This window comes from Montipora capricornis, chromosome 2 (assembly GCF_036669925.1).
Source record: "Montipora capricornis isolate CH-2021 chromosome 2, ASM3666992v2, whole genome shotgun sequence".
Lineage (NCBI taxonomy): Eukaryota > Metazoa > Cnidaria > Anthozoa > Scleractinia > Acroporidae > Montipora > Montipora capricornis.
This window is the reverse complement of record NC_090884.1, coordinates 25472367-25493548: the sequence shown is the minus strand read 5'-3', so window position 1 is coordinate 25493548 and position 21182 is coordinate 25472367. Positions and strand designations below refer to the sequence as shown.

At 37.6% G+C, this 21182-nt stretch overlaps 3 protein-coding genes across 5 annotated transcripts in view; 1 reads left to right on the top strand and 2 right to left on the bottom strand.

Annotated features, from left to right (window-relative positions):
• Window positions 1-1505: 1505 nt before the first annotated feature.
• Window positions 1506-6251, bottom strand: LOC138039167 (small nuclear ribonucleoprotein Sm D1-like). The gene is made up of 4 exons (XM_068885360.1): window positions 6116-6251; window positions 5959-6035; window positions 3469-3660; window positions 1506-2051 (listed from the first exon to the last, which is right to left on the bottom strand). Exons 1-4 carry the CDS (start codon window positions 6127-6129, stop codon window positions 1972-1974), a joined length of 363 nt encoding a protein of 120 aa, XP_068741461.1. The 5' UTR covers window positions 6130-6251; the 3' UTR covers window positions 1506-1971.
• LOC138039164 (uncharacterized) overlaps window positions 6159-21182 on the bottom strand; it is a 20007-nt gene continuing 4983 nt past the window's right edge. The window contains exons 2-4 of one of the 3 annotated variants that reach the window (XM_068885357.1): window positions 19669-19730; window positions 17885-17989; window positions 6159-6293 (exon numbers count right to left, since the gene is read on the bottom strand). In XM_068885357.1, the coding sequence (XP_068741458.1) occupies window positions 6192-6293; window positions 17885-17989; window positions 19669-19730 (269 nt within the window). In that variant the 3' untranslated portion in view covers window positions 6159-6191. Of the gene's footprint in view, window positions 6294-17710; window positions 17990-19618; window positions 19731-21182 lie in introns of those variants that run through there. The other 2 variants (XR_011130378.1, XR_011130377.1) reach the window with 2 other exon arrangements.
• LOC138039165 (cilia- and flagella-associated protein 263-like) lies at window positions 6303-19775 on the top strand. The gene is made up of 13 exons (XM_068885358.1): window positions 6303-6424; window positions 7729-7820; window positions 8046-8133; window positions 8480-8597; window positions 8996-9088; window positions 10407-10469; window positions 13702-13782; window positions 16478-16633; window positions 17594-17701; window positions 18124-18192; window positions 18451-18501; window positions 18666-18701; window positions 19429-19775. Exons 1-13 carry the CDS (start codon window positions 6321-6323, stop codon window positions 19495-19497), a joined length of 1128 nt encoding a protein of 375 aa, XP_068741459.1. The 5' UTR covers window positions 6303-6320; the 3' UTR covers window positions 19498-19775.

The window sequence follows — 21182 nt, the reverse complement described above, 5'->3', positions numbered from 1 at the left end:
ATTCAGTCCTTTAATAGATCAATGACTAGGATTTGGAAATAAAAGGGAAATTTCTTGTCAAACGAGTCTTTAATGTAGTTTTCATTCTAACATTCACAAGGTGTCAGTCGAGAGCTAGGACACAATCTCAGTTTAGGTTTACCAGTTTCAGCACTTGTTCAATTTGACTGCTGTCTGTTTGCTGTTATATGGTTTCATCGAGGTCCCATGATTTATGAGTCAATGAGTCAATGTGACTCACAGTCAATATATAGCAATAATTTATTGATTAAGCTAAGCCCTCGTTTCAGTGATTTGGCCTAGGCACTCTCTGAAATTTTAGTTTTCGTTTTATGGGTTAGGGTAACTGCACTAACTCATGACTCATGACTCATAAATACTTGATACTCCTGATCAACTCCATTCAGAATATTACGTCAAGCCGACCACATTGGGATTACAGGAAAGGCCAGACTCCGTGCCCTACTCTTTTCGAATAGTGTGTGGGATCTTTAGCGTCCTACGGAGTCCCACAGACGGTTTATAGTCCTTCGCCCGAGAAGACTGGAAAGTCTGACCATCTGCGGATGTAATAGACCATATTCGTATTTTCAGTATTGGACTGGAACTAGCTTGCAATGGAGGCTAATACGGGGAAATCTTTTCAAATGCAGATACTTTTTAATATATTCCCCCGCATTAGCCTCCATTGCAAGCTAGTTCCAGTCCAATACCGGGAATACGAATATGGTCTATTACACTGAAAGGCAGCACTTTCTCCTCAGTTATTTTAAGACCCTGAGTGTTAGTCCGGCCGGAGTCGTATTCACGACCTCCCGCATGGCAGCCCGATGCTCAACCGACTGAGCCACCAGTGCGCGTTTATTCTTGCAGTGGACTTATCGTTGGACGAAGGTATCAAACGTTGGCACATGAACATTGCTTTCAGTTCAAGACAATTGTCCCATAAACGTAGTTTCATGATCTTGCTTCCCCGAGTCCCTTATGGTCCAACTCACACGCAAAAATCCAGTTGTCCTTTGCAAAATGATTCAGTCCAAGTGGAAACAGGCTTCTCGTTTCCCAACCAAAACAATATAATGTAATTAAGACACCTTGTGGCGTTTACATCGGATGCGGAAGTTATGTAAAAGTTTGGTTGCAACTGTCAGTGATGACTGAGGATAGAGAGAGAGTGTGTCAGGAGCGCATAATAGGCTTTGGTAACGGAGCATTTCGTTTGTATGTCGTTTGTGACAGAAGATAATAGCAAAATACTTGGCAATGTGAAACCTGGAGTGGATTGTAATTGGTTTGGTTTTTTTTTGTTTTTGAGCCGGCCAACAGGGCTAAAGGCTCTTTTACACTGTGAAATTTTTCGTGCAACTTGTCTCGCAATGTTTTTTTGCAAAAATACCATTTAATGATTTCGCTTTCGCGTTACCTGCTTAAACGGACCTTGGGAAAATCCGAATGTGTATCGTCTACGGAACACCATATTTGAGTAAACTGGACTGGAAACAAAATGATTGATACAAAACCTTTATTTACATCTTGCACGAAAGAAAAAAAGCAATGTCCCATCATTTTATTTTTAGAAAGGCTTTAAGTTCCTATGCTAGTTATTCTATGTAAAGTGACAAGAGACAAGACCAGTAGTGTCATGTTGAAAGCAATACAACTACAAAAGCAATGTGCCTTTTCCTACACATTTTCTCTAGGTTACAGTTATGTCTGCCACAAATTCTGTACACAAGGCGATTGTCAAAGTTCCTTTTTCCCCAACATTGAGAGTGAAAATGAAGACTTAGTTTGTAGAATATCACCAGTGCTCGACACAAAAATCACAACGGGGAAACGCCAGTGATAACAGTAAATAACTGGTACATTGCAATGTACATGTAAAGCCTGGCAGGCACTGATGAAGATACTGCTATAACAAAGATGTTCAATTCGTATATAAGCAAGTATGATGTCATTAACCCTTTGTTGCTATCTTCTTCCTCTTCCCCTGCCTCTGCCACGCCCTCTACCTCTACCACCAGGAGGCAGGCGACCACGCCCTCTTGCAGCTGTTAAAAGAAAAACATGTCAGTCCCCTTTCACCTACGGTAGGGCTTGAGACCAGCACTAGTCAACTCATCACTACACCATATTCATAAAAAGCAGCCAAAAAATTATTCCTTTGTCTTTGTGCCAATCATCCTCACTAGCGGCGTAGCCTCCCTTTGAAGCAACATTTCTTTTGAATTTTGTTCGTGAAAATGAGGCTAGTGAGGATGATTAGCATGAAGACAAAAGAATAATTACTTAGCCACCACTTCTTAATATGGTCTATAAATTGTAAGTACTGAGCTTTCATCCAGTAGACTTTCAAGTACTCCACTTTTCATTACTGCCAATAGGGTGTTTTAGCAACATGGCAACACCAATTAAAATTTCATTTAAAAACTAACATTTGTACAATTGAAATTATCTCATGAGTTCGTGAATATCCCATCTTGATTGCATTGTACAGTATATAATGGCGAAGAACCTTACCATAGTTACTAAAACATGGAACGACCTCAAACCACCTAAAACCATCTACAACCACCTCAAAAACAAGAATTGACTACCATCTTAAACAAGCCAATGGAGCCATCACAAATTTCCCGAATTCTAGATGACTGTTCCGCTTCCAGGCCCTTTCTCACAATATTTTAGCGCGGTTTACAGGATGGAATGCTGGGTAAAGCGCCGTTCTCATCCGGTTGGTTTTAAACAAATTCAGAAAATCGTTTAACTTTATGCCACAATCATTCCATCCGGATTTCTTGGCTAAATGGTAACCAAATAATTATTGTTGCCTCTCGCTTATTTTAGACAATTATGGATTGTTTAAGATGGTATTCAATTCTTTGTGAGTGGTTGTAGATGTTTTTGAGGTGGTTGTAGATTTTTTTTGAGGTGGTTGTAGGTGGTTTTAGAAGGGGGTAGTTTCTAAAGAAACTGTGGTGCTGCGTCGGTGGCGAAGTAGTATACAAAAATTTTGGTTTTATCAATGGAGTTGATAATGTAAATTGGCCACTGTACAGAGATTCTAAAAGCTGGCTTTAGGTCGTTCCATGTTTTAGTAACAATGAGAACCTTACATCTGGATTACATGTAGTAGGAATGCAATTGAAGTACATGTAATGTTATGTAGAGAATGAAAGATCCAGATTTCATTCATACTGCTTAATGTTTATGTCCTTAAATACAGCATACATGTACATGCTGCACATGCAACACCTTTTGAAGCCATTAAAGCTTCATGGTGTTGTTTTCATCCCCCTTGCCATTGTTCTCAACCAAAAAAAACTTAAAGAATTCAGGATTACTGGGTAAAAACAAAACTGTAATAAATCCACATGAATTTTAGCCGCAAACAAAGCAGCAGGTTGTTGCACAGTGCTCCACATTTCAAGTACATGTACAGTGTCGTGAGAAAAACATAATGAAACATACCAGCTTCTTTTTTCTTAGCTTTTGCTTTAGGAGCATCATCTACAAGAAGTGTATCTAGAGGTAAACTTTCTGGGAGAATAAAGTAACGGATGTTATTGCCTCTGATGCTAAGGGACTCCAGCTGTACAGGCTCCTTGTTCTTTATTGTCATTTTGACAGCTTTCAAGTGGGTGTTCATGCTCATGTCCACACCTAAAATACAAAGAGTAAAGTAAATGTTAAAATTATTGTTACACATGAACAGATAGACAGATGTCAAAAAATGGACAAGAACCACTTCTTGAAAATTAACTTGAGGGATTTCTTTAAATGATGGTTAATGTAGAACATTAATTAATACATGTATGTGATAAGCTGAACATTTCAGTCAATGAGAATTTAGATTGGTTTTGTGGCTTAAAGGAAACCTGCATTGTTTTAACAAATGTTCCATGTGTATGTATTAGAAGATCTGTAACAAAAAAAAATATTACCTAGTGAAATAATTTTTTATTATAGTCTTCCAAAGATCAGCCTCAACACTTCCTGGTGCTGCCATCTTAAATGTCATGCAATGCAAGTTGGGTACTGATGGCGTTTCGTGGTTGCTTTGCTTCAAGTCTTGTTGCCTTGTTTATATTGTGTATAATTATTTTCCTGACAAGATTCAGTTTAATGGAGAAGATGCAGATTCTTCCTTCAGGGATCAGTTGGAACCAGAATACTCACAAGCAAAGAAAGAATAGAAAATCAAGCCGAAGAAGAAAACAATTCTTTGCTTGCAAATTTAGGCACTCATGATCGCCTTTCGACCTTTGTGATCGATGCCCTGTTATGCCAGCTGATAGCTTGAATTGACAAGTCTGTCATCTTTTGGAAAAACATGGAACTTATGCTAGTATCTTTTCTGGTTTTTGCTTGCTTTCTACAAAAAAACAGATTTTGACTCAAAGTTCCCATGAACCGGACAGCAAAGCAACTACGAAATGTGATCAGTACCCAACTTGCATTGCGCGACATTCAAGATGGCGGCACCAAAAGCGTTGTGGCCGATCTTTGGAAGACGATAAAAAAACTATTTCACCATGTAAGTCATTTTTTTTGTAACAGATCTTCTAACAAGTACAATTGGAACATTTTTGTGACATTTGTTTAAAGAGTGGAGGTTCCCTACAAGGTTTGACCAGATGAAAAGAGAATAAAACGGTCCTGTGAGGAAAATGTTTTGCCAGTGAACAGTGATTGTCAGAGGTCTTCTACCTTTTTAGCAAACAACTCTTGTGATAGAGCGACAGTGTGGGCTCCTTTTTTCTATTTCCCATAGATGGACGGATATAGATAGGTCTAGGTAGATATTTGGCACCAGGGATGGGAAATTGAACAATTTAATTCCAATAGTTCAAAATGCTTCAGGGGTAGGATGGAGGTTGTCCAGAGAGATGTGTTAAGTTTGAGATAATGGTGCATAGTATCACTCATTGCTCCAGGTCTCTTCATACATGTACTGACAATTTAAGAGATCCTTCAGGATACAAATGACACATCTGATGGGGGTAGAGTCTGCAGCCATACAATCACCTGGTAGACAGTTGTCATTACCAGCCAGGGCTACCTCCTGACTTCTCCAGCCCAGTAATGCCACAGCCAGGGTAATGCATGCGACGCATACAACACGAGAGTAAGCCTAAGCAAGACTGAAACAATGAAATTGAGCAGAACACCAGGCAACCTCACCATAAACACCAACAGCTATCAGCTAGAGCAGGAGAAATTATTTAATTCAAACACCTTGAAGTTGAAAGCATCTTCACAGAGGATGACCATCTTAGGAAGGGCAGAGCAAAATAAGGACACACAAAGCTAATGAAGCAAGCTACAAGTACCACCTACATAGGAGGAATTGCAGAACAGAAGATGTTGTTGATGTCACATATTGTCATTAATATGCCAACCGGAGCCTCATTGGCTGTCAAAGCAAAGGGTCTTTTATTCCTGTGATTGGCAAACTTGAATGACAAAAGCAATGTTTGTAAACAGATATCTTCCCTATACCCTGCCACAGCACACCACTATTGTTTCCCCTAGGCGGCACTCTTTGAAGAACGATTCTGAATACAATGGAGCTTATTCTATGAAATGCAAATAAGTTGCGGGGTATTCTGCAATTTAGCCCCTTTATGTAATGCAGGATCACTTCTCCAGCAAGTCAGCGTCCCTTGCACTCAAGATCATCAACTCAATTCTCCTCCCTACCTTAACCAACCAATGTCAAGGCTGTTCGAAAAAATCCAAGTGGCTGAATTATTCTAAAGAAACCAAGCGGCTGAATTAAGTACAGAGCACAATAAAATTATTATCATCGTTTATGTGTTGTTGCTGCAACCGCATTCATGACCATCATCTTAATGTTCATGTTCTTAATGTTAGTGTTCAGAGATAATTTTTCACTTTCCAAACAATTTAGCGTTAAAATCTAACACTTCTGCCTCTCGTAGCTACAGCCAAACTTGCCTGTGATCGTTCCATGAACGACTGTTCCATTTTTCAATTCGATGGTTACCGTCTCGTGGCTTAGCTTCATCAAAAACCTGTAAAGAATGCACACATCAGAAACGTTAACGAAATAATATAATCTAACAAAGGAAGAAAAAAATATACATTCACCTACCTGACAAGTTTCATGGTTGCGAACTGAGAAATTCAGGATGCAACCGGATTACAAAAATTACCAAACTTTGAAAAACTCAAAGATGGCCGCAAAACGTCTCTGAACGTTTAACCTCGATTCCAGGAACACGTTGGGTACTACCTCGCTTGTGTGATCTAACAGCTGTTCCCATGGAAACCTTCAATGTAAAAGCAGGAAAATCAATATGGCGATGTCAGATGTGGACATGAGCAGTTCTTTAGACCACGATGAAGAACCTCTTGCTGAACTTACGGACGAGGAACTGTATAATCTTGTTCAAGAGAATTTGTAAGTCTAATATAATCACTAGCAATCGTGGGCACAGTTGTCCTTGTTTCTAAATCACGGCGTTTATAATACTGTTACTGCAACCAGGTTGCCCAAACACGGTTTGATGCTACTCTGGCTTAATTGAATGCGTGATAATTGACTATAAGCAAATTTAATTGTCATTTACAGGAAAGAAAAAATAATCCCTAAGCTTTTATTTTAATAATTTGTTTCAATGCAAACATCAAGTTGATATGATTCAACCAAAGAAAACCTGAAATTGACCAGAGTAGCTGAGACAGTCGGGAGGAGCAAAATTGAGGTGTATGACACTGCCTACAAATAGCGCTGATACACAGTATTTAAGTCTTAGCACCCATTTTAAAACGGTTAGCTTTCAATAACTGTGATTTAGGATTAGTCTGCAGTCTGCAAATGTCAGATATTGGCAAAATTGCTTTATTTACATATTGCTTTATTTACAATATACCGCTAATAATAGCGTTTTTGCAAGCGTAATGGCCGTGTAACACTTATATTTCAACAGACTTAACTATTACTAAAGGGTGTAATGTGAAGTGCTTAAGTTTACTACCCATATAGACCATGTGGGTGTTATCCCTACTAATGGATTGGGTCCACACAAGGACAGAGAAAACTCTGACCGGGGTGGGAATTGGACCCATGACCTTCGGGTTAGATCACTGCTGCAGCAGCCTAATGCTAATTGCCGTGCAGGAGGTTCTTACATGTACATGTAGTTTAAAAGTCAGTTCAGAAAGAAGTGCCATCCCTCAGTTGCATTATTTGCTCAAATAGACTTCATGTAAGAGGACTAGGATGATGGAAGCCAGTTTGTATTGTTACATATACAACGGTTACCATAGACAGTGAGCATATCAGTTGCAGATTTACATGTATGTAGTCTCCTTCGCAACCGCTTTTGGATGTACTGTCCTGCAGCATTCCCCCCGTTGCGTGATATGTCTGAGTCAATTTCCTTGAGGCTGATAAAAGTTGTTCACAAAGCATAACGGAATGTAGAATAGGGAAATAAAGTAAAAATTTTAAAACATACATGACTACCCAGGCTGAAAGTCTGCTAATAATGTGTAATCAAAGTAATAATTTATTAATTAAGCCATTTGGTGAAGGGATAATGTTAATTACTTGTCTTCAGCATTCTGGAGTACATGACTTGTGTATGTGAGCTACCATATTTAAAGAAAATAAAATTTTCCACTATGAGTATGATGATCATGTAATCGTTGTTTTGTGTAAACTGTGGCATGATCTGATGATTAAAATTTTGTGTATCACAGACATGCCAATGACGTCCTCAAAAATGAAACTACAATGTTTGAAAAATATCTGAAAAGGGTGGATCCAAAGGACATAAAACTGCAACAGGCTGGTAAGTTTTGGTATATATGTTGTGGTTCAATGTTTTTTCTTGGTTTAAAATTTCTAAAACCAGTTTAATTTTGATTTTTCTTTTTCTATATTAATTATCACCTGATGATAATCTGAAACAAAGGAAAATTTTGTTGTTTGTCATCTGAGGTTATATGTCACCATTTGGTGATTGCTTTAGGTTTCACTGTTCACTGTTTTGTTTTATTACATTCAACTATATAAGCCACCCAAGGCCCTACTCAACCAGTGATTGAGTCCAGTCATAGAGGATTGAGAAAGAAATCAAGATCAAGGGGACCATCTTTAGACAGGTAAATGTATAAATGAAGAAAGGATTCAATTGCACTTGGTGATAATGTAATTTGAGTAATATTTTGTTGTGATAAAATCAAAGGTAATCATAACTTGAGACTACATGTATTATCAGCGTTTCTTATGCAAGTAAAATTGTGAATGTTATTAAAATAGCCAGTTAAAAGTTCTCTCTTAACATAGTACCATTTTGCTGTGTTCTCAATTCCTTGGTTCATGTCACAGAAACACTTGAATGTTTACTTTGACATAATATTAGAGTCTGACTCTGTAACTCAATATAAAAAATAATTATTATTTTTGTTTTCCGTTAATGGTACCATTTTTCCTGTGAAATTTTTCTAGGCACTTAAAGTTAACTGCAGAGCAGAAGTGTGATATTGCCCAGCGAGAACTGGAAGAGTTACGAGATGAAATTGAAAAGCTCAAGGATGAATCTGAAAAGATACTCGATAACTTCCGAGTAAGTGACTTTAGAGAATGTATAAATCTACATTGCCAAATTTTCTATCTCCTTTTGCAGGAATTCTTTTTATACATGTATGTGTCAGATCACATTTCACATAATAAGACACTCTTAAGTGCAAAGAAAACACATACATAAAGTATTTTTAAAAATGGTTAATTGCGTGCCTTGAAGTGTTTACTGGAAACTGATTGTACATGTTGCATTAAAGAAATGTCCTCGGTTAAAAAAGTTTTCAAAGTAGGGATTTCTTTTCCTTTGCTGCAGATCATGATAATGACTGTTTTGTCAAAAAGTCTTAACTAAAGACAAACAAAGTAAAAAACAAACCAGTCCGACAAAATGTTAAGCAAGAAAAATCTCAACTACAACATAATTTATTTTGTTTGTTACAGGCTGTCATGGAAGAAGCTGATATCAGAAGTGCTGAAGTTAAGAAGTCTTCATATGAATTTGAAAGAGATATTGTCAAAGGAGCTGTTAATCAGGTAGTAATCAGATTTCAAGGTTCTCTGCTCTGTCAATTCTCTCCTGAATTAAAAACAGATGTTACATTATCACATTTTATAGTGCAGACGTTTCAAACCTCCCGATTTGATGTGTTGCTTCCCACTCTACCAATTTTTATCAGCACAAACAGGAAGTGGTACGGCATTCATAGATTTCAAACAAGCCAGGATATTTTGGTTTCGCCACTTCCTAAATAGGACAGACACAGACATTTTTTTTAAATCATGTAACTCAATTAAGACACAAACTTGTGCTACAATTTGAGTTTGCATTTGGGTTGCATGATTTTTTCATGATGGCTTCTGTCCATGTGTTGTTGCCGGGCAATTGGGTGATAGGGTCATCTTGTCATTGGCTTTCCACTTGTTCTCAAATTCTTAGCCTTGGAGTATCAATGTTGTGTTGTTTGGCAATCTTGTCCGACTGATTGACACCTGGATCGCCTTGCTTGAGTCGTTTCTTGAGATGTGTACCCGGTCCCCTTTTTGATGTCGACGGTGCATCTTGGGAGGGACGGCCTCACTCAGCCTTCATGTCTTGTGTCTTTTCCTGAATTTCTCAGAAGTCCTGCCCAGCAAGATGCCATTGGAGTTTATACTGTTAAAATCCAACCAACCAGCTGGGCATAGACCAATTCGGCTAACTCAATGTTGTACCCAATTCAAATCTCTCGGGGTTAAGATTCTTTATGTTTTGAATTTGCATGACAATGAAGCATTCACATTTAAATGATATGGAAATGCTTGGAACAAAACGTTTTATTCCCAAAAGGTTTGAATTGGGTACAACATTGAGATAGCAGAATCGGTCTATTACAATAATATTTAACTACATGTACTTCGGTGGGGCGACATGCTCATCCTTTATGGCCTATTTTCTGAATGGATTTGGAGGCCACCTCCAACTTATTCGCCACGGTCTCTCCTGACAAAGGATGTCCGGCAAAAGGCAATTTGCTCTAATCGACCAGGTTGGCGGCACCGTTTGAAAAAATACTTTATTTAATGAAATCTGGATGGTTGAAATTTTGTAGGCACTCTTTGAAAAAAATGTCTGAGAGGTGCAAATTTTAGTGGTTGCATTGTTGTTGTCGTTATCACAGTGACTATCATAATTGCTGTAACTTTTAATATTACAATATTATTGTTATTGTCATTAATTACGTGTATATCTGGTGTTTGAGAGTAATTGAAGACATGCTTTTCAAGACTGTATATTTGTGAAACTATTTTTTGTTGCCTCAAAGCAGGTTTTTTATTTGTATTTTTTAATGTACTGTACATACATGTATTTCAGAGAACCAATAAAGTTATTGCTGAGAGAGTTACCAAATACCTGGAGGACAAACTTAGATCCAGGGTAAGCTCAATTTGAGTTCCAATTTAATCTGAGATGAGCAGTGTTCAATCAGTTAATGCTTCACAAGTCTACAATATAAACATATTAACTAAAGATACTTTTTTTTCTTGGTATATAATTATGCACACCCTATTATCATTGATTAAATGTGATCACCAACTCCTTTACTTACAATAACACTTTTGCATACCTGTAGTAAATTGCAACTTTTCAACCTACAGCAATAAATTTAAGTGGATGAACTACAGCAAGTTGCATCTCTGAATAAAGCACAAGTCATTTGTTTAACTGAGACATGGCTTTCTTCGAATATTCAGAACATGGCTGTCACGATTCCTGGCTACTCTATCTTTAGATCGGATAGGGTGAACCGCGATGGTGGTGGAGTATGTGCTTACATCTCAAATTCTATCCCATGCAAGTGGTTAGCAGATTACCATCATTGTAATGTTGAGTCCTTGTGGCTCTCTTTGAGACCACATTCTCTTCCAAGAAATGTGTCTATTATCCTGCTTGGAATTATTTATCATTCTACTGCCTGCCGTGAACCCGAAAATCAGGTTCTATGTGAGCATATCCAGATAGTGGTGGATACATTCCTCGCTAAATACAACAACGCGATGGTGATTATTACAGGAGATTTTAATCCCACTTCGACACATCTTGACCTATCACGAATCACTGGTCCCAATAATTTAAAACAGATGGTAAACTTTTACACCCGTGACTCTGGCATTTTGGACTGCTTTTTTAAGAACAGGGCTAGTTTATTTGAGCTTTCAAGGCTTCCCAAGATCGCGGCCTCAGATCATTATGCTATCCTAGCAAACCCCAGCTTGCCTAAAAAGATTACCAACCCAACTCGTAAGATCAAGTTGAGGGATTTGAGAAAAAGCAACTGGAGGGATTTTGGTGAGTGGATGACAACAATGAGCTGGGATTTGCTATATGCTGCTCCTTCATGCTCCGAGAAACTTGCAATTTTAACGAGTGAACTCACAACCGCAATGGATATTTATTTCCCGTTCCGATCTGTGAGAATTCATATACAAGACAAACCCTGGGTTACTGGTAAACTCAAATATTATATTTCTAAACGTCAACAAGCTTTTACCAGGTTTGGCAAGGACTCGATTATTTATAAGTTTTGGCGTAAAAAAGTTCAGCATTCGATCAAGTATGCAAAGCGGCATTATTACTCTCACAAAGTTGAGGATCTAGCGCATTCAAATCCTGCTAAATGGTGGAAACAAATTAAACAACTAACAGGTCAAGCTTCTGATCAAGGTGAATGGTTTCATAGATTTATTGGCCCTGATCAACCGGACCAATTTCAGGATTGTCTGGCTCTAGCAAATGGGATTAATGACTTCTTTGTCAGTATTACGGAACAATTTACACTCTTGGTTCAATCTCCTGTTAGACATACTATTGTACCACCTAGCCTACTCGTGTCAGAATTCGAGGTCTTGAGGGATCTAAATAACTTGTCATCAAACAAAGCTCCAGGTCCTGACGGGATTTCTAATCAAATATTCAAAGTGTTCGCCCCTGAGTTAGCACCTGTTATTTGCGCAATTTATAATCAGTCATTACAGGATTCATTTGTTCCAGGATCATTAAAGCAGTCGATCGTAACACCAGTACCCAAGATTTCCCCGCCACAAGAGATTGATAATGATCTCCGTCCAATCTCCCTTACTAATAGTATTGCAAAGATCCTGGAGGGATTTACGAACAGGAGGCTTCTACAACAGATAGGAGATAAGATTGATTCCAAACAATTTGCTAGGAAAGGACATTCAACAACTCATGCCCTTGTTTACCTCCTACAAGCAATCCACGAGGCTATTGACCGTGGAAATAATTGTGTTAGAATCTTCTTCTCGGATTTTTCTAAGGGTTTTGACTTGATTGACCATCAGATCCTTATGGACGAATTATCACTGCTTGGTGTGGACCCAGTGCTTTTCAGTTGGATAAGATCTTTTTTAACAAATAGAACTCAAGCCGTGCGCATCGGAAATGTCTTATCGGACTGGAAGCATACCCATGGAGGTATACCCCAAGGGACCAAGATGGGTGTCACCCTTTTCTCGGTTATGATAAACAGACTCCTGAAGGATTGGAATGTGAGAGCAAAATACGTTGATGATACCACAGTTGTAGAAATCCTGCCTCGCAATTCAATAAGCCTTCTCGATTTGGCTGTTAGAGACACACATTCATTTTGTGCTGCCCATAAGATGAAGCTAAACCCTCGGAAGTGTAATGAGTACCCGAACTCTGTAATTCCACCTATTTGTATTGGAAATCACCAGCTCGAACGTGTCTCATCCTTTAAATTACTTGGTGTTAAAATCAGAGACGATCTTAAATGGAATGACCACATAGACTATATTTATTGTAAGGCCGCCAAACGTTTATATACCCTAAGAGTGCTTAAAAGAGCTGGTGTAGCGAATAGCAATATTTTAAATATTTATAAGTGCTCTGTCAGATCCATTTTGGAATATGCCGTGGCTGCTTGGCAAGACATTCCTGAATATTTGTCATCTAAATTAGAATCTATACAAAGGAGAGCCCTTAAGGTAATACTCCCGGGTGTTGGTTATAAGGAAGCCCTGACCATATCTGGCCTTCCAAGTCTAGAAGTCAGGCGAGAAACATTAAGTAGGAAGTTCATTGCGAAGTGGAAACTCCGCCCTCAGGCTAATGTTTATAATGTTCCTTACAATCTTAGATCTGGGAGTGAAAAGTCCGTTCGCCAGGAGGCAAGAACCAAGAGAGCTAATGATTTTATAACTTTTAGATTTCTAGATTAATTATTATGTAGATTTTACATTAGTATACCTTAATTATTTTTAATAGTTTTGTAAATGATACCGCTTGATAATTCAGTTTATACATAGTTCTAACTGCAAAGAGTGGATTAAACGATATATATATATAATCACAAAGCCAATTAACAACAATTAATAATTCAGTTATGAAACACTCATAATTTACACCCAGAGTATCTGAATAATTGTGACTAGAGATAAAAAAAACTCTTGATCAATCTTTAATTAAACTACTACGAAGTTATTGTGCAATGTACGTTACTATTACATTAAATTTATTGATAAATTTTACATAGTATTACTCAGGAGCTGACAAGGAGAGTATGTGTTATTATTTTAAATTTGTGTCGAAGGTGTTGTTTATACATCAACTCCTTTTTTGATTGTAGGACACTGCTATTGAGAAACTTCGTCTCAAAAACTCTACTCTTAAGGTTCAAAAGAGGAAACTTCACATGCAACTAAAACAGGTTAGTAATTGTTATTGTTTTTCGTGTAGGTCAACAACCACATTCATGTATTCCTACATGTATTCTTCAGTTGGTATTCCTATGTACAATGTACGTGACATCATAATAACTCAAATAAAAAAGTGACAATTCCCATTAAAGTTTCTACGTTTTATTGTCATCAATTATGTGAACAACAACTTAAGAACAATTAAATAACTAGGTATGTTTTTGTCTGCTTTTTTGTTTAACAAGGCGACCTGTAACCTACACTTTGTTCTAAGGATTTTTAGCAGATTTCCCATAAAGTTCACATTATTTCAGTGTTTTTTTAATTTCATGCTACAATATCTTGTTCAGTACATGCTATTGTTGCAGTTTGCTGTTTATTCTGATTTACGCTCAGTGTGCCATTGTTATCTCATACTTTTTTTCATATCCAGGTCAATTCTGTAGTATGAAGTCCAAAGTCCATATTCCATGACCCACCCATAGGGTTAAGGGCAATCTTAGAATAACTGTTGTTCACATTTAAAACTGCTGTTAGTGGCATATTGATTCCAATCAAAACCAGAAAACAGATGCTTTACATTAGTTTCTATGATCGTGGTGTTTAAAAATCGGCCTTTCTAAAACGAGGGTAAGGGTAAGACCAAGGGTCAGGGTAAGGGTAAGGGTAAGGATACGAATACAGAAAGTATCCTAAAAATGCATAAAAGCTAACCTTAAACTTTTGTTTAGGCCTAATTAGGCCTAAGGTTAGCTTTTATGCATGTTTAGGATACTTTTTGTATTCGTATCCTTACCCTTACCCTTACCCTGACCCTTGGTCTTACCCTTACCCTCGTTTTAGAAACGCCATTTAAAAATATTTGATACTTTTCCCTAACAATACCGGAAGATTATTATGTTGTTATAGCCTGGTGAGATGTGTTACTGAGTCATACAATAACCACAGGTGGCCCAGCTCTACAAGTGACCGTTTGAGGCAGCAATTTCGGCACAAATATAATCTCGATATGAATAACAATAAAATGGCCTCCAAAGTTCAAACTTGTCTTGTGGTAATCATTTTTGGTGTTTGAAAGACTATTTCAGGGTTATTTTACATAAAATTATCTCACTTAGGGACTGATATAGTCCTTCACCATAAAATGACAAGGTAGGAGGTGTTATTTCGAAGCAACCCTTGAAACTGAACCAAGGCTAAGTTTACCTTCAATATGTGTCAACTTATGTGAGCCAAACTCTTACTTTCCAAAGTTGCCAGCCATCCTCAAATGGCCCAGCTTTTAGCGCCATTTCATCCTTGATCCTTACGGTTGGGAAGTAGACGAGCTCAGCCCAAATGGAACGAGAGCAATCATTGCCCAGTCAGGGGAGGTCCACAAAAGCAAATGACCATTATTCGTTGACTGTTTCACCAGAAACTGCATTTGCGTGCAATGAAAACTTAATTGTTCTGGTCATGCAGACAATTCTTTAACAAATATTTCCTCTGTCAGTAGTCTGTCATGCGTACATGTAGTCTTCTGTGGTGTATAGTGGTCATTGCAAGTTTGCCTCTGAATGAGGAGAGACTGAGTTCAAATTCTACTTGGGGTGCCTTCTCTAAAAGTCTCTCTACAATGCAATGAAATATTTTGCACATGCGCATTAAGATCGCGAACCCCACCCCAAAAAAAACAACAACAAAAAAGAGAGCAAGAGAAGAGTCAGAGCCGAATCCTATACTTTGTCCCTTCAAACAAAGCAAAAAGTTCAGTCAGTTGTGCACATCCTGGCTCTAACAAGCGTGAAAGCACATCCATTCACCTTACATTACATGTATGTTTTAATTTAGAGGTCAGAAAGGCCAGAATATAAGTAAATGTCTATGTCAGTGTATGCACTGGTTTTGTTAATCACTGCATGTATCCATTGGATTTAAGTGCTAATGATATCTAACTGTCAGTTCTATCTGAAGTCACAGATTGAAGGTGACAGCTTAGAGAAAATTTGAAAGGGGTGTAGATTGGTCATGGAGGATTGAAATGAGGGATTACCTTGTAACTGCATATATTGGTATAAAATATCCAGTTTCAATTCCATTGTCCAAAGTCCACAGTCCACATTCTGTGACGCAATGATAAGTTTAAGTGTGATCATGGATATTTGTTTACATTTAAAACTGTTGAATCTTAACGGCATTGATTCCAATCAAAACCAGGAAACTGATGCTAAATGCAAGTCTCTACTATTTAATACAGTAACTTTTTCTTAACAATACTGGGAGAATTATAAAATTATGATATCTGTTAGAGTCATACGATAACACAAAAATTCATTTCCAGTCACGCACACAATTCTTATTATTCTTCATATTTCCCCGTTAATCTGTCATGAGTCGCGTGGTTTAATGATCATCATAATTGCCTCTGAAAGAATTAAGAGGTATATACCAAGTTCAAATCCCACTTGAACTGCCTTCTGCCTTCTGCACACTGCAGCCAGAGCGCTACCCCAATGTATTTTTTTAAAGTTTAAAGTCCAAAACCAGAGTCAAATCAAATCTTCGAACAAAGTAATAAAAAAGACAGTGGAAAAATTATACTAAAACTTAGTCTAGTTGTCAGGAATGTACAGCAAAGTTGATTAATCTTCTACATGTATGTACAATTTGTACGTTAATGCAATTTATGATCAAGTGATTGACATTTCATTTCCTACTTTGTAGAAAGAAGAAATGGGTGAAGTACTTCATGAAGTCGATTTCAATCAGCTAAAAATTGAAAACCAGCAGTACCTTGAAAAGATTGATGAGAAAAATCAAGATCTTTTGAGGCTCAAACTCATGTCCACAAATGTACAACAAATTCTCAACACCTATAAGGTATGAGGTTATTATAAAATATTGTAAATTATAGTTGTGACATGAATACCACTAATACAGCAAACAAAGGTCGGGTTCTATTGGGATCAACCGTTTTTAGTTGGTTGGGTTGATTGGGTTTTTCAGTGTTCTATATTTTGGAAAAAAAACGGTTTTCGGTTGGTTTGGTTGAACAACTTTTTCAACCGGCATCAAACTAGGTTGAAACGGTTGAAAAAGCATTGGCAGCGACCACTTTCGTTTACCCGGCCATTTAAAGTAGGCCGAGCAATCCTACCATGTTGCTTTTCCTCCGCTTTTCAATGCTGAGAAGTCTGGTAATGACTATTACCAGGAATTACCGCATTTCAACCGAAACGGTTGAAAAAGTGTTCTATTCGGAAACCTCAACCGCTTCAACCTAAAACGGTGGCGGTTGAAACGGTTGATCCCAATAGAACACGACCAAGGAGTGATGGTCACATCTTTTGTGGCTTCTTTTAGTTCCTCTCGTTGAGGGTCAGACTAAAAAACGTAGGTATATAACCCCATGAGTACCTCAGATATCTAAAACCTAACATCTTAATAGCTCCAAGACCTAATGGTCAATCTAATGAATGTTGCAACAAGGTTCTTTTTTCAAGGTGCATGTTTATTTAAGGTTGAGTAATGGCTAATAACATGTAACCAAAGTCAACAGTACCAAGAGATACAGTATTGACCGAATGCATATTAAGTGGTGGCCAAAAATGTATTCTTTTGTTTATGTGCAAATGAGACTCACTAGCCTCGCTCTCAAGCAACCTTTCTTTTGTATTTTGTCCATGCAAACAAGGCTAGTGAGGCTAATTAGCACATAAACAAGAGAATATTTTTTTGACCGCCATTTATGCATTCTGTCTATAAATACCAGAAGAGATTCTTCTTGCAGAGGCAAATTGGTGCAGATGAATATTTTATGCATTTAATTTTATTAAACAGAAAAAGTTGAATACACTCACATTGGAGTCTTCAAGGTTAAAGACGGAAATTTCACAAAGAAATGAGTTGCTGTTTAAGATTGATGCTGAAACTCAAATGGTCGAGAAGGTACATTGTAACTCATTATTTTCTTTTCTTCGAATAACGTATTATGGCATGGTTTTGGTGTGACATTACTCTTTGCAAATCTCTGCGGAATCAACTCTCTAAGGTTTTCTAAAAGTCAATAGATTGAAGTGATTGACCTAATAATAATTACATTTGGTTAGCTGTATTTATTAGCAAACATACCCTGGCATGAGTCCTTCGATTCCAGCAAAGTGGTTTGTGGGTTGTAAATGTACAATCATTTAGACGACCAAAGAACCAAGGTTGTTTATAGTGAAAGATCAGTTCCTGTGAAAAGTTAATTGTCAAAGTTGTTTGTGCATAAAATTAATTGTTAAAATAATTATTTAATTGTCAAAGGCTTTCTCAAAATCGTTATTGAATTGACCTTAACTATCTTTTATGACTGTATCATTGTCAAGGAGAGGACAAAGGCAGAAACATTAAATTCAAGGCTAAAGCAGCAACTTACGGACTATAAAGTACCAGATGTAAGTAAAATACAGCATTTGACATAAACAATGGAGTTTGTTTGGTCATGGTAGATTTGTATAGAGAGTTGTATCAATAATACGAATACATACTGTAATACAATAAAATTATACTTTTGTTCAGAAGAACAGGTGCAAGTCATGTTTTGGTAATTGAGCCAATTTGAGAAGTTTCATTCACAACATCTCATTCGCAGGCTTGTAATAATACTTATTGCAGCTCAACAATCACTATTCTTACTGTATGTCTAATTTCAGGTTCTGGATTACGTCACAGAACGAGCTGATTTATATGAACTTAACAAAACAGTAAGTTTTGACAATATTATTAAATTACTTTATCTGTCATAATAACCCATACCTGTATAGAGATCTGTTCTTACATAGATTTGGATATGACTTAATTCTTTCTTTCGGACTTATTATGGAATTATAATGTCTTTCTTTTAATATCATGATATAACCTTTTCTAGGTACGCATGTGGGAAAGAAAAGTTGAAATTGCACAGGTCAGATTTATAAAGTCCCTGGAGGCCTTGGCTGTTCAAAAGGTGGATAATGCTATTCAGCGGATAAATCACTATCAAAACCAATTGAGTTGTCCATTGGATAGTGCTATCCACCTTTTGAACAACTGGGGCCAGATATTGTTGTAATACAATAATAATATTAATTATTATTATTATACATTGTAGTCACCATCTGTCTAACTGTCTTCTCATTGGCTAAAAGCCTACAGCTAATTCTGGGAAACAGCACAACCTACAGATTAGTGAATAATCTGTAGGTTGCGCGCACAATGCATGATTTCCAAGAGCAATCTGTTTGAAAATAAACTGTGATTGCTGCGATAATGCATTTGTCGTTATTTTCTTCAAAACAATGTCTAATAAAACAATAATTATTAGATTCGGTTTTTAATTGTGATATACGGAATAATCAAGGTCCCAGATTATTCCGGATTTCACAAAAACTTCATCCAATGATTGTTTATTATTAGCCTTGTACTGGGGAAGTATCATCATTTTCTAATTTATACCGCGGTATTAATTATTCAGTTGATTTGGCTTTGAGATGGAGCCTTCAGGGACCTCCTGAAAAGAGCCTCAGAAGTGTAAACCTGCCAAGCTGGTAGTTAATTTAATCAGTTTGGTAGGTAACATGCAAGTGAACTGCCTAAAACCTGGCAGTTTTAAATATCTGGATCATAATTTTTGTGTTTTCTTTTTGTTTCAGATGGCTTTAAAAACAAATCAAAAAACTTGGCGCAAACTACAGATGGTTCATCAGGAACAAAATTCTTAGGAAGCAAATTAAAGTAAAGATACTTTGGATTTCCTGTGGTCAAAGTAGACTATTAGTTTTTTTTTTCATGAAGAGGCTGAATTCTCTTCAATAGTATTTATAATCAATGAGTTTATGAGTCGACAAGTGTCCAAATGTTTTTCATGGTGGTAAATATACAAACTGCTTTACTATTTGCCGTGGTTTCTTGTTACTGACCAGTATTGATGGTTGCTGATGGCTGTGACAGCGTCCTAAAAACAGTATGATTGAAAAGTTAAAAACCATGATTGTATTATTGTCTTGTGTATGGTGTGAAGATCTATTTCGAGGAAGAAAAGTGATCCTCGCTCTTTAATCTGGACAATTCTTAAATTGTCTATAAGAGAAAATAATAATTGAGATAATTCTATAATTGTCTATATTGCTTAAAAGCAAGTGTCTCTTATAGACAAGAACACCGAAACATTTTTAGTAAGATTGTGCAGATGAAGTCACAGTCTTTCAAGTAAACTTCACAGCTTGAAAAGATTGGAGGTCTCTGATGTCCAGAGATGAGTAACCAGGGGGCATAATTGAAAAGTTAAAAAGACGTTCTCTGGTTAAAAGTTTTAAAAAACAGTGAGCTTTCGATTGCCAATCTGCAATCTTTAAATAGTGTCAATAGTGAGGTGTAAAAAGCGAAGGTAAAAATATATTTGTACAAAAAGGTGGGAAAATAACGAACGAATATAAATAAATACAACAAAATACAAAAAATACAAAAGAAATGCTAATAACATGGATAAGATTACAATAAAATTGAGTATTGTCTCGGCAGCTGCTTAGAATTATTGTCTGCCTGGCTAGTAATTGCAGTGTACCAGGATTCCAGGGTTTTTCTTACGCGTGAATTGCCTCTGTCGATGACGCGTGCAAAAATCAATAATGTGGCCTTCGAGCCACGCATGGCTGGCAACATTCGAACCACTTTTAAAAACTTTGGGTTTTCGTATGAGTTCCTTTTTTCTCGTGTGTAAGCATCTACCCGTAGACTACCCGTTTCTCCGATGTAATTCCATGTGCAGTCCGCACAGGGGATTTATAGACAACGTTCGTTTGCCGATCTGGTGGAGGTCTTGATTTGGGGGACGCAAATTCCTGTTGCAGGGTCTGGTCTGGTCTGGTCTGGTCTGGTGGTGGCTCGGATGCCGTTATTGTTGAGAATTCTTGGAAGTGGTTCCGTCAGTGACACCTTCGATGTATGGTAAAACTGCGAAGCCATTTTGGGTGTCTGGTGGGTCAGTCCGCCTAAAGAACATTCCCACTAACTCTTCAGGGGAAGGGATGACATCAGAGGTGGGGGGGGGGGGGGGGGGACTCCCATATGAAACAGACGGGGATGCTCGTCGACTCGCTTAGGGGTGTAAATTTTTGATTTTGGTCTCGCTTAGGATGTTCCGGGCAAAGCGCCAATATTTTAAGCCGCCAAGGTCTCGTTTAGGGTTCCGCGAAGAAACACAGAATTACGCGAAGAGAAACAGAAGTCAAATTCTCTTTTTAACTTGTTTTTAGGGGTCAAAATTTGCTTAAGCCACGCCCAGATTGGTCTCCTTTAGGGGTCACAACAAGCTTGAGCCACGCCCAGATGGTCTCCTTTAGGGTTAAATTCAAAATTTCCGACGAGCATCCCCGTCTGTTCCATATGGGAGTCCCCCCCCCCGGGA

Excerpts from the sequence above, each read along its gene's own strand:
- LOC138039165 (XM_068885358.1), top strand. The coding sequence starts at position 6,321 with ATGGCGATGTCAGATGTGGACATGAGCAGTTCTTTAGACCACGATGAA. Across the intron at positions 13,783-16,477 it reads TTCACATGCAACTAAAACAG|AAAGAAGAAATGGGTGAAGT; the intron begins GTTAGTAATTGT and ends CCTACTTTGTAG. Across the intron at positions 17,702-18,123 it reads AAACTCAAATGGTCGAGAAG|GAGAGGACAAAGGCAGAAAC; the intron begins GTACATTGTAAC and ends ATCATTGTCAAG.
- LOC138039167 (XM_068885360.1), bottom strand. Across the intron at positions 3,661-5,958 it reads CGTTCATGGAACGATCACAG|GTGTGGACATGAGCATGAAC; the intron begins GCAAGTTTGGCT and ends TTTGTATTTTAG. Across the intron at positions 2,052-3,468 it reads AGCTAAGAAAAAAGAAGCTG|CTGCAAGAGGGCGTGGTCGC; the intron begins GTATGTTTCATT and ends TTCTTTTAACAG.